This window comes from Siniperca chuatsi, linkage group LG7 (assembly GCF_020085105.1).
Source record: "Siniperca chuatsi isolate FFG_IHB_CAS linkage group LG7, ASM2008510v1, whole genome shotgun sequence".
Lineage (NCBI taxonomy): Eukaryota > Metazoa > Chordata > Actinopteri > Centrarchiformes > Sinipercidae > Siniperca > Siniperca chuatsi.
Genome location: NC_058048.1, coordinates 19,002,484 through 19,015,857, shown reverse-complemented (window position 1 = coordinate 19,015,857; position 13,374 = coordinate 19,002,484). Strand labels below are relative to the sequence as shown.

The 13,374-nt window shown below is 41.4% G+C and overlaps 1 protein-coding gene and 1 non-coding gene across 2 annotated transcripts in view; one reads left to right on the top strand and one right to left on the bottom strand.

The window, feature by feature from the left end:
• map3k10 (mitogen-activated protein kinase kinase kinase 10) overlaps window positions 1-12,501 on the bottom strand; it is a 38,521-nt gene extending 26,020 nt beyond the window's left edge. The window contains exon 1 of the mRNA XM_044204054.1: window positions 9,438-12,501. Coding sequence (XP_044059989.1) covers window positions 9,438-10,440 — 1,003 coding nt within the window. The 5' untranslated portion in view covers window positions 10,441-12,501. The remainder of the gene's footprint in view (window positions 1-9,437) is intronic.
• trnak-uuu lies at window positions 669-741 on the top strand. The gene has a single exon. It is a non-coding gene; the product is annotated as a tRNA-Lys (tRNA).
• Window positions 12,502-13,374: the final 873 nt, after the last annotated feature.

Below are 13,374 nucleotides of genomic sequence, written 5' to 3'. Positions count from 1 at the left end.
ATTTCCCCTCAACATGCGTCTTCAGTCCTCTACTACTGAGAAAAAGTCAAATCAGCCCTTACACGATGTATATCATGTCTAGTGGCGGCATTGCATTTTGGTCTGATGAGGCTACTGTCAGACGAGAACTCAGTATCTCTCTGGTTTTCTTCCTGCTGTTGCAGCTGTCAGAATAACACAGTCTAAAGTGAAGTCTTTGATCGTGAGACAGAACTGACACATTTCTACTCACATGTGATGTTTGAGATAGTTGAAAAATAAACTCCACTGGAGCTGCAGTGGAGATACTGAAGCTCAACGTGACATTAGATGTCTATCTGAATGGATAACATGAGAAAAATTCAACAACAAATCACTCCCAGAGAAGCAGAAAACGTCACTACTAGGTGTTTTTTTGGGGGGCTGCTTTTTTGCCACTGCGTTTTGGTTGAATTTGCTGCTTTAAGGTTGTCTACAGCCACACTGGTGGCGCTTTAATCTAATGTCAGCATGCTAACATAGTCACAATGACTATGCTAACATGCTGATGTTCAGCAGGTATAATGTTTATCACGTTCCCAGTCTTAGTTAGCATGCTTAGCCAGCTAGCATGGCTAAAAAGACAACAATTTAAGCACATGGTCCAAAATCTGGTGACTGGAAAGGCTGTGGCATTTTATTTACATCAAGCCTGGATAGCTCAGTCGGTAGAGCATCAGACTTTTAATCTGAGGGTCCAGGGTTCAAGTCCTTGTTGAGGTGAGAGAAGTTTTAGAATGCTTGAAGCAAAAGCTAATACTTCAGTTTAACTACCTACTATATACAATACTAAATGGTATGCACTTAACACTAATTGCTATAATAAACAGTTTCTGCAGTTAGTAACAAGAAACCAATGTATCTTAAAGAAATGATTCCATTCGAACATTAAGCAAGACACTACTTTTGAATGCTGCTGTCAATTCATTTTTCTTTTTCAGATTTAATAATGTTAGGATCTTTCCAAGATCTTCCTTTCCACCATTTTTTATTTATTTCATATTTTGCAGCTGTGAGTAGTCGTTTCATTTTCTAGTATTAGGGCAAATGGTGTACTAGTAATACTGTACTACATGTAATACTTGAAGGTAACATGGAATTGAGGAACAAATACTGACTCCTAAATTTATGGCAACAAAAACTCGCTATGGACCTTTTTATGTTTGTTCCCTTTATAAAGTCATCATTATTATTATTATTATTATTATTATTATTATTATTATTATTATTAACTCATTTCTGTGAGTCACTCAGTATCACTGGAACTAATTCAAATTGAAGTTTATAATTTCAGTATGCCCATAAAATTGAATTGATGTAGAGTACAAGACGATTTGGAAAAGATATGTATGCTACTGTATCTACTACGACTTGACTCGTCATTACAAAGAATCTGTTTTAGTGGTTAGATTATCATCTATTACAAACCCTTCACATCCCGGTGTTCATATGGTTGCAGTTGTTGTATAATTTGTGCATTTTGACTTGAACTTGAAGTGTATTGGTATAATGAGCCCTACAGTACAGACAGACACTGATAGTGCAGCCTATAGTCCATCAAGACTGTTAGCCTTAATCTGTAGCCAGCTCACTGAGAGAAAGAAGAATGATTTGACCTCCTCTTAAACTGGCCTTATACTTCTCCCTATTCCTGCCTTATCTCTCCCTCCCCCCATCCATCTCCCCGTTCCCTTTCCCAACCGAGCCTCCAGGGGTTTCTCTACAGCCACTCCATTCCTGCCCTGCTCCTCTACCCATCCTTCTTTGCCTCCATCCATCTCTTCGCTCTGTCATTCACAGCCTATATCGCCCCACGCTGACTCCATCTCCCATCCTTCAAGCCCCCACCCCATTCCCCCCCTGCAGTTACTCCTGCCATTGTGAGCCCTGCTCTCGCTCTGTCTTGGGCTGCTGTGTGAGAATGGGGTCATTGTTGCCCTGTTGCAACGCGTACACAAGTGTGTGTGCGTGTACATGTGTGTGATAGTAGTGAGTGTGAGTGCGCCAGCATGTCCTGCTGTCCGACCTCCATACGCACACAGGCCTACATACTCAACTGCACACGCACCAAGCTTGCAGACATGCCACATAAAACACAGAAAATAAAAAACAGCCTGTCATGTAATCATTCTGTCCAAAAGCCTAATATCCATGGGGGGTGGGGTGAACGTGTTCCCCTCACTCTTCAAAATCCTAGTTTTCTCCCTAAAATGTTCCTAAACTGAACAGCAATCAAAGATAAGGCAGGAAAGGACAGAGCATCTGCATCTGTAAATATGCAGCTATCGAAGTATCAGGATTGGGTTGCAGAAGTTTTAATGTTAGTATACTAGCTGGTTTCAAACTAGCTATTTACTTAATCTGGTTGCACTATTAAAACTTAAGAAATGTTTTAGCTAGTAAAGACTATAGTAATGGAGAAATTGGTTGCTAGAAAACATCTGCAGCCCAATCCAGAAGCAGTCAACTATGTAAGCAGGAAGTAAGTGGCTGTATTATAATTTCCAAAAAATTACAGTTTTAAGGGGGGCACAGTTTATTAAACTTAACAGCCAATCCTTTGTAAATGTAGGTATGACTTTGTTTAATTTAGGTGTACATGACGTGGAGACATACGTGTGTTTCAGAGTTAAAACTGAAACAGTTTCGATTGAGTAGGAAATATCTGATTATGTTAACCTTACTGAGAATATTTAGTTAAATGACTAAATAGTGTCAGTAAGGTTAGCATAATAATAATAATAATAGCTAACGTTATTGGCACATTTTGAAATTTTAGGTATAGCGTGTAGTTTGGGAAATGTAATTTAATAACTTATCACTTTACATTGTTTACAAGTACCAGGTCAGATGTGTTGACTATATCCCATTAGCTCTTTTACTCCTCACTCTAAATCAGTAACTAATATATTAGCAAGCTAACATTAGCTTTGTCAGTAGGTTCTGTTTACTACATGACAGCTACACCTGGCAATTACTGGGTGTATTAAAGTCAGACAAAACATCTGACAATGCCTGACGAAGATCTCTGTTAGATTCAAACATAGCTCGGTTAAATTAAATTAGCTGGGAGATAACAGTATAGCGTGCAGATCTTTTGAATTTTGCCTTCAGTTTGTTTTTTGATCCAGCACCTGAAGAAGTGTTAGTGATGTGCGTTTGAATGTGCGAATGTCTGTTTTGCCTGTTATTTAACAACAACTAATCATTCGTAAATGTAGGTATGACTTTAAGCGTTATTCATATATGCATACATGGAGAAATGTGTTTCATAGTTTGTAGTATTCATGCAGTTTAGAAGGAGTGGGAAACATTAGATTATGCTAACCTAACCAAGGCTATTTAACTTTAGACTAAAGTTATTGGCATGACATTTTATAATTTGAGGTTTGTTGTGTTATTTTTCTGAAATGTGATTTAAAATCAGGTCAAATGTGTCGACCATATCTCTAAACAGTTCATATATTAGCAAGCTAACGTTAGCTTTGTCAGTTGGTTCAGTTAGCTACATAACAGTTACACCTGTTGGCAGTTACTAGATGTGAATATTTACTAATGACTGATCTCTACATGAGTTTATGTCATGCAACCCGTTATTATTTATTATGTCTAAAACGCCAGGTCTCTATCAGTAAAACTGATTTTACTGAAATGTGATTTTAGGTAGGGTCAGTGCAGTAATAATACAGCTGAAACTAACCTACACCCTTAATCAATAGGAGCCATCCACACATGTCATACATATAGTACATATCATTCCTCTAATCCACGCCCATGAGATATACCTCAGGCTAAAAGACGTATAATAGCAACCTCTTCCTCTTAGCGCGGCAGTCGTATTGCTAGCTCACACTCCAGTTAGTCACAGTCTCGGCCTCCACTGCCGGCACTGGCCACCACACTAATCCTTTCCTCAACAGACTCACTCTTACAGACTCACACACACACAGCCAGATGCAGGCTTTTCAATGACTGCGACTATTTGCCATATCTCGCCTTGCTAATCTGTTAACTGGCTATTACAGCACTTATGTGCAGTGCTGATGTTGTTGATGTCATGGCAGCTTGTTCAACACATCAGCCAAAATTAAAAGAAAAAGCTTACATTTAATTTCCCTTTTCTTGCTTAATCTAAATACTCTATGAGCAAACAGCATTCCTGACAAGCATGCTTCGAGGTGCTATTGAGATGATTGTTTACTGTGTAAACATGGCTTCCATTTGAAGCTACAACAGGCAAAACAACAGGTAATGTCAACCGTGTGTCTTCATCGTGTGTGTCTATTAGCCTCTGCATTCCCAGTTAAAAATCACAGAAGCTTCATCAAAATTACCACTTATAGTCACATTAATTTGCCTGAAATTGTTGAATTAAGGTGGAGACATCTTATCTAACAGCTGTTCAAAGGGAAACACAAATATTAACTGTATGTAAATAAATGTCCACACAGTGAGACATAGTCAATATGACATTTACTGTATGTAAAGGAACCATGACTCAGTCTCATAACCTGGCAGTGGTAATGAAACAGAACAAAACAATCTCAACTCAAGGTCCACTTACTCACTTTTTAGTACTCACAGCTTTTTTTAAGTTTGAGATTAAGTTTGCTCAGTTAATCATGGAACTGTAGATGATCAAAATTTCTCCTCATCCATGTTGAATTAAAATTAAAATTAACAGACTTAAATGATGACTGTGTGATGTGGTCGAACAAGCAGGTATGTGTTTTAATTGTTATCTGTTAACTGTAATCTTAAAATATTCTACAAAATGAATCTAAATCCACATTTGTTGAGGTGAGTAAGTGACCACAGACAAAGATTGTAACAGTATGGGCATAGAGGTATTTGGTCAAAAATATTCATATAAAATAATACCGCTATGTCCATACTATTACAATACTGATGGCTACTGGTGCTTTCAGGGGAAATTTACATACAAGGATTTTCGAAGAAATGATTATTAGTAATATGAATAATTACTGCCGATAAGGTGGTGACATTCATTCATTCATTTCACTCAACTACTACTTACTTACTTTTGGTTCGTAAGATTGTATTCATTGTTATGCAGCCTTAAAATTATGAAAAATAACATTTAGGTTATATCAAGATGATATAGATAGCCAAAATCTACTATATAGCTAATATAGCATTGAAACGATTTATTTGATTAGTCAATCAACTAACTTTATCTGCATCAATTTTGATAATCAATTTATCATTTAAGTCATTTTATATATAAAATTCACAGGTTTCAGTTTCTGAAATGTGAATAGTTCCTGGTTTTCTTAGTCTTCTGTGATAATAAGCTGAATATCTTTGGGTTTTGTTGTCTGTTGGTCAGACAATTAATCAAGAAAATAATCAGCAGGTTATTTGATGATGAATATATATATATATATATATATATATATATATATATATATATATATATATATATATATATATATATATATATCATATAATAATACTGATATTATATCAATACACTGCATCTTTCATGTCTATAGTGATCAAGAGCACTGTGAATTTTTTCATTGTTTCTACTTTAATCCCACGTTTTAATCGAGCCGATCAAGGAGGACTAGTGCCCTATGCTTTGAGAAACGAGAGGCTGATCCAGGATCAGAGTGACAGGTAACGGTTTACCACGGGGGGAAATTACCTGCCAACCCACAAACATGCTGTGACATCACTCTAAGGAGGTCACGCTAATCAGATTATCTCCGTTACACAGACACTCACTCATCACTGTGGGCCGACCGACAGCAACACTCAGCAGGTTAAAACACTGTCACACATGCACGAGGACACGCCTTTAAAAAAAAAAAAAAAATTTTTAAAACTTGTCTGGGACAAAATTAGATGAAAGCATCTGAGTGAGCCGAAAATAAAACCCCTGTGTTGTAAAATGTTTGTGAAGCTTCAAACGCACGTTGACTCTATCAGCAGTGTCACATTTTGCCTTGATGAATTCTTCTGTGGGAGGATGAGGATTGTTTACCGAGCGCAGGAGCCGGCTGATGGAAGACAGAGGAGAGGCTCGGGGGCCTGAGCTGCTCTGTAACCACAGTGATGCCAAGTGGTCGGCGGTTTGAAGAGGACACCTGAGACCAGCGCACCTGGACAATGAGCTGAGGTGTAACCCTAAACTGAGATGAACCGCTGTTTATCCCCCGCGCTCTTCTTCTCTTGCTCTTTCCCATCAGTCTCCTCTCTCGCTTCATACATCTCCGCTCTCTCTGGTCCCCGAGCTTATTTTCTCTCCACAACCTGATCTATTCCACCCTGTTATTCTCCCGGTGGTGGAAAGTAGTACTTTTGAAGTACTTTTACTCAAATATTGTATACTTAAGTACAATTTTGAGGTACTCCTCTACATTTCAGGCAAGTATTGTACTTTTTACTTCACTATATTTATTTGATAGCTTTAGGCACTATTTAGATTATTAAAAAATATAAATATAACTAATATAATATAAATCAACTAATAGATTTTGATGTATTGTTATAGGTTAAGCTACCAACACGCCCCACCTTTAACAGCTGTAACATTAAAGTGAAAATTACAATCCATATTTCGATGCTAATACTTTTACTTAAGTAAGATTTTGAATGCAGGACTTTTACTTGTGACAGTATTGTTACACTGTAGTACTGCTACTTTCACTTAAGTAAAAGATCTGAATACTTCGTCCACCACTGTATTCTCCCAATCCTTGGACTCACTATCTCTCTCCTCTGCCTCTCTCTCACTTTCTTTCCATGCTTTACCCTCCTGGGCATCGCCAGGCTAATACAAACATCCCTCAGCATGCGTGAGTCACAGACTAATCACATACTTAATGTATTAGCAATATTCATCATTCAAAACAGGGAAAACAGGTCCCAAGCCCTTCATGAGACATTCCTGCATTTCTTCAGTTGCTATTTTCACACAGACAATACTCTAAATAGGGGGACTGACATTTTACGCAGCAGCTGACAGCGGCTAGCAGCTGTATGACTCAGTGACACAGAAGCAGTGCCCATGTCACCATGGGAAGGCAGCGCTATGGTGTTGTTGCCAAGGCTCTGCTGTCCAATACGCATCTGATCCCCCATCGTTACTGTTAGAGCCTCACAGTGGAAGAGGGAGAGTAAAGAGATGGGAACAGGGTATGCATGTTTAAGAGCGAGACATGATAGAAAAGTGAGAGACTTGAGAAGACCAAGTGAGGGATTGAAGATTAAGAGACATTTCGGCACATCAGCAGCGAGTGTGTTAGTGCTACACTTACTTCTGCTGTCTGTCTCCCTCTTTAAAAAGGCCTTTAGTCAGCATCCTGCACACTCCACCCATATTTGTACACTCCCTCCCACATCACGCATGTCACTTGGGATAAACACACACAGTCTGACCTGCATGTATACACACACACACACACACAAATGCACTTAGATACTTGCTGTGTGTTATTTATTTGATGCACCAACAACTGCAACTGCGTCTTTAAACAGCAAGTAGCACAAAAGACCAAAAATAGCTCAGCGAGTTGCAGAGCAGAACTGCTCTCCTTGAGGAGGGAAGGAAACAGGAGGAGGAGGATGAAGAGCAGGAGGAGGTGCAGAGAGAGATGACAGGGAAAAGATGGCAGAAGAAGACCAGCTCTCCAGGACTTAGGCCTCCCTGCTGGGTTCAATTTAAGTTTCTCATCCAGTATCAGCTCCCAGAAGAAACCTCTGTATATTGTTATTCAAAGACAACACTTGATAATCACATTTCTGTAATGTCATGAAATGATTACAAGAAGGACAAATGTACATTTGTAACTGTCAACTTATTTGTCCCAGTGGATTAGATATAGGCCAATCAGAGAAACTGAACATCTAGACCGCAAACATGTCAATATTAGAAGTGGGACAATTAATCAATACTGTTCTGTTTTTAAATTCATTAAAATAACTGACTTCTGCTGTATGTCAAAGATTTTGCCATTTTAAACGAATAGTTCGACATTTTGGGAAATATGCTGGTTCACTTTCTTGCCAAGAGTTAGATGAGAAGATTCATACCACTTGCGTGTCTGTACAGTAAATATGAAGCTACAGCCTGGAGACGGGTTAGCTTAGCTTAGCACAAACACTGGAAACAGGGGGAAACAGCTAGCCTGGCTCTGTCCACAGGTAACAAAATATAAAGCTCACTAACACATTAGACTCCAGAAATTTCCTGCACCCAGCCAAGAAATAGGCCGGCACATAACCGCCACCACAGATGAGCAGGGGAAAAATACACTCAGTTGCCAGTTTATTAGGTACACCTAACTGATGCAGTCCAATACAACAGTCCTGCAATAAATCCTACCTTCATGACGGTTATAATGTTCAGTGTTTGTTAAAACTGTTTTAAAAAGTTTGACAACAACTCAAGATTCTTGAGCTTTCAACCGCATATCACGGTTCAAATGTTGTAATATTTCTATTGTTCTATTTGGTCTACCCCGCAATATCAATGAGACACAGCTTTCAGTGTAATGCATTATAATTAAACAGCAGAACAAACTGCAGCCTCTGAAATGACCATACAGTTTAATAATCTCTAAAACCGTTTCAATACAACCTGAACATTACGACCTTCATGAAGGCAGAATCTATTGCAGGACTGTTGAATTAGACTGGGTTTGTTTAAGCTAGGTGTACCTAATAAACACATTACAATTACATATGTGCTGCCTCACATATGTACCTGATGTTTGACCCCACCTTTCCTCACTGAGCCTCTCAGCTGTGTGTTAGATGATACACACAGAGGGGTGAGCTTTAGGCTTCATTATTGACCTTGGAAACTGCACCAGGACAAAGAAGGTCTATTTAATGTAAATATTCTGGCAACTTCAGCCACATTTTGGTCATGTGATAACAGGGATACGATCTCCAACCTGTTATCACGTGTCCATTTTAGGTCAGATGATGACCAGGCTGTGGCTTGGTAGAGCGGGAAATCGGAAAGTCGGCGGTTCAATCCCGGCTTCCCCCAGCCCACATGTTGAAGTGTCCTTGGGCAAGACACTCCCGAGGTGTGTGTGACTGATTAGTTACTTTGATGAGCAGTTCTGCCATCAGTGTATGAATGTGATATGTAGCTGAAGCGCTTTGAGTAGTCAGAAAGGTATATAAGTACAGTCCATTTACCATGATAAAGACTGAGTAAAATATTCAGTATTTGGACTTTGTGTTAAGAAAGGTTCCAGTTTGATGAGGTCTTTTGACTTATGTGTTGCTTAACCCCCCAAAACAGCTCTCCTCTTCACTTCTCATGTTATCACCAGTCCTATAAAATGTAATAAATTATATCATTTGAATTGAATGAATGAATTATATAATTTGCTTAGTTACACAGAGGATAAGTCACACTTGTTTCCAGTACTTACTATTGCTGGACTTGAGGTCTCTGTGGATGATGGGTACGAATGCCTGGTTGTGCAGGTAGTCCATCCCTGTGGCAATCTGGACCGCCCAATTCACCAAAACCTTCGGAGGAACCTTCTTTCCAGCAAGTGCTCGGTTCAGAGCACCCCCTCTGGCGTACTCCATCACCAAGCACAGGTTGGGCTCCCGCAAGCAGACCCCACGGAGAGCGATTATGTTGGCGTGCCGGAGCATCCAGAACAGCCTGGCCTCCTGCCGCACGCTCTCTGCTGTGGCACTAATATCCTCATCAGGGTCTTGCCTGGCAGCCTTTACTGCTACTTCTTCTCCTCGCCATTCTCCTTTATACACCTTCCCAAATCCACCAGCTCCAATTACCTCCTCCAGGAGCAGTTCTGAGAAGTCTATCTCCACGGGGCAGTCACCCACCCCGCCTGCCACCAGCCCTCCTGCGGTCAGTTGCTGGTAGTTGGCAGCGCCCCCCCTCGTGACATAGTTGCATGGAAAGATACCCACCTTGTCCTGGATCTTGCCTGTCCACCAGCCCTCGTCCCCAGACACTTTGGAGTCTTTGGAGAGAACCTCAAGAAGGTCCCCGCGCCGCAGGGTTAACTCCTCATCTGCTGTGGCCTCATAGTCGAACACTGCTGTCCAGTAGGGGTTTGGGTTCTTGGCCCCACAGCGGTGACCAGGGTGGGAGTCTGGGGAGCCGGAGGAGGAGATGGTGGAGGAGTTCCAGCTGCTTCCATTCTCCACCTGCACGACCGGGGCCGGACACATCGGTGGCGGAGGGGTCATATTCGGGGGCATGGAGGAGGAGGAGGTAGTTGAGGAGGGGGCCCCGAGTGGGATTAGGCAAGGGGGAGGCGGGGAGCAGCAGCCCCCACAGCTGGTGCAGGACAGGGGGGCTGCCGTGCTGCTCGCTCTGCCGTATGGGTTCATGGCAGCCTGACTGCTGTTTGACGCTGTAGGTCTGCCCCCTGTCAACTCAGGCACAAAATCCATACAGGGCCCATTGACAGAGACGCGGTGTCCTCGACCACCAGTGGAGGGGAGAGGGGATCAGAGGACCAGAGAGCTGCAACTGCTCTCCCCCATCACCACATCTCGCTGTTGAAACTCTGCCAAATCCTGTCACCGGTTGCTGCTGTGCTGTTGCTACGCAGTGTGTAAGTAACATGTATTCCCAAAGGCAAGTTCACTCAGGGACAATGTACATCAGGTCAAACAATGACTCTCAGCAGAGCAGATCCATGACTGTAGCTTCCCACCCCCTCCCCTCCCCCCCCCCACCCCCGAAACCTAATTGACTGTTTCCACAGTTGTGTATTATAAAAAAGCGTCTACTCTCACAGGAGACTTGATTTTGTGTTTATCTCAGAAGCAGCAGCTCTGATGAAACCCTGATCAGTGAGCGAGTTGCGAAATTAAATCCAGACATTATTTCTCTCACTGGTCTCTCAAATGCTGCTTACAATTAATAAAACAGTTACATAGCCTACTTAATAATAATTCCCTATATTGCTGTTACAATTAAGTAGACTTAATTTAACAGTGATTTATAGTTTTGAACCTCTTCTGTAATTAATATCAGCCCACTGACAACTTGACTTTGGGAGCTACAGAAACACTCAGAGGTGATATTAAAACCACAACTGATTAAATTTAGCATGAAATGTGGACTATTTAGGCTGCCAATAAAAACCGCAGTCTATGTTTGAGCTGAGCGAAATCCTCTGAGCAGGGGTCCTCATTATTTCTCATCCAGCCCAGTGTAGATGCACCACCCCCGCCAGCCATCTCCATGAACAAGGGCTGTTTTCCTCTCTTCTATACTGTGTTTGGAAATATCCGCGGATATTCGCCCTACATCCCGACAAGCCGGTCCAGGCTAAATCCCGCATGCATGGCCACTCATGATGAGCCGGTTCAACGTCCCTGAATAGCCTTTATCAAAAAGGCCCCGTCCATTTTAAGACAGCTGGGGAATTACAGAAACAAGCCGACGGCGGCAGATCGGCAGGTATTCAATACAGAGCTGTAAAGTGGCACCATGTTCAGCATCCAGCCAAGTCTGAGCACAACAAACCCACCTCCGTCTCTGTGCAGCGGCCTGGTTCAGTCGCCTCTTCTGACGGGCTACATTTGTGATGGTGACACATCCTCGGTTAGAAAAGAAACTCTTCTTCACTGGAGACAATAAAAGGATGCCAGCGTTTATCATTATCCTGCTGCCTCAAGAGCACGCATGGTTAGTGTCAGGTCATCAATCAACAGTCTTGTTGGCGAAGTTGAGGGGTTTTTCTTTTTTAAAATGTCCACGGCTTCTTTAGGAGAGACAGAAACCATCACACGGTGGCAACAAGGTGGAAAATATTGTTAACGGAGGTTTGCATGGAGGCAGCGCAGCATTACAGTATCTCTGATCCGAGTGGACGAGATGAAATAAGGCGATGAAATGATCCACTCCGGCTCCATGTTTTCTTTATCAATAAATCAACACCCCGTCTTAATATCTAATAATAATAATAGAATACGGTTATATATTACATAATGTGCTGTAAAAACATTGTAGGCCTCCAGTCCCTGCTTGCGTCTTCCGCCCCAAACAGATTTATTTTAATACGTAAACAATTAGCGTTTACTGTAACCTAACCTGCACACTGAGGGCAGCAACATCCACCGACATCGTCGCATGGGCGTGTGGTTGCATCCGAGTAAGAGGCACCATCCAGGTCAGTAACCCAAATTTGGCGACAAAGTAAAACGCTCCCGGGAGTCACTGTCCGCGCTGTTCAGCCAGCTGTCCGGAGATCCGTCGTATTCAAACAGGCTTTATTTCCAAAAAAGACGTGACATTTCGAGCACCGAGCTGTCAGTCTGTGGGCTGACTTTGCATCCAAATACACCGGGGTGCAGTTCACATACGTCGGAACAAGTGCGTCCTCTGTCACTGATCTACAAATCACAGGGATGGTTGAGGCACGCAGGCTGTCTACGCACTTATTCCCATCGCTTGTGTGCACATCACGCTGCAGTCCACCGTGCAGGGCGGAGAGGAGGACGCTACAGTCTGTTGGAACAAGACAAGGCTGCGCTGTTGCATTGTGGGTAATGTAGTTCCTGCGGGATCTCCTGCCTGACCTACATCACGCTAGCAGCTCATATAACTAAATAATTAGCAATATTATGAGAAAAAGGATGAGTGTCATCAAAGATATTAGTTTATTCTACACTACAGTGCATTGCCCTGTGTATAAAGACTATAATTTACTTGGAAACTCCTACACTTTATTGCGATAATGTAATACAGTGATCGTGTCTGACATATTTATTCTCACTGGAAAATGAAGCTTCTTGTTTCCTCCCCACATAGTCAGTGGTCAAAGGTCAGCAAGAGAACAACAGCCCTGTAGCACAACTGTGCTTGAGTATGTTGCTCAAGAACATGTAGCTCATGTAGTTGAATAAGAGTGAATCTAAGATGCTTCTTAAATGAAATAATTATAGTAATAGGAGCTGGAGCTGACATTCAAGACTAGAATTAGCACATACCTGCAAAAATGTTCCCTAGAGGGGTTTTTTTTAGGCAAGGAGAGCATAAAATGAGGAAAAATAATGTCATCATTTTTCTTGACACTGCATAAGATTGGGATTCCTGAGAAAAAGACAATACATGACATGGTTGGGGGTCTTTTGCACATTGAGCACAGACACAAGATGTTGTTGGATCACAGTGTGTATAAAACTCATATATTTTTAATTAAAACAAATTACACCTGAATAATTACTGTTATTGTATCTAAAATAATTAGAATGTGTCCGAATCGCATTGCATTTCACAATAGAATCAATCAATGTGTTATTCAGACAATATACAGTTAGTCTATTATATTCACGCCCATCAATGTTTAAGCTTTACTGACCCCTGGTGTCTAA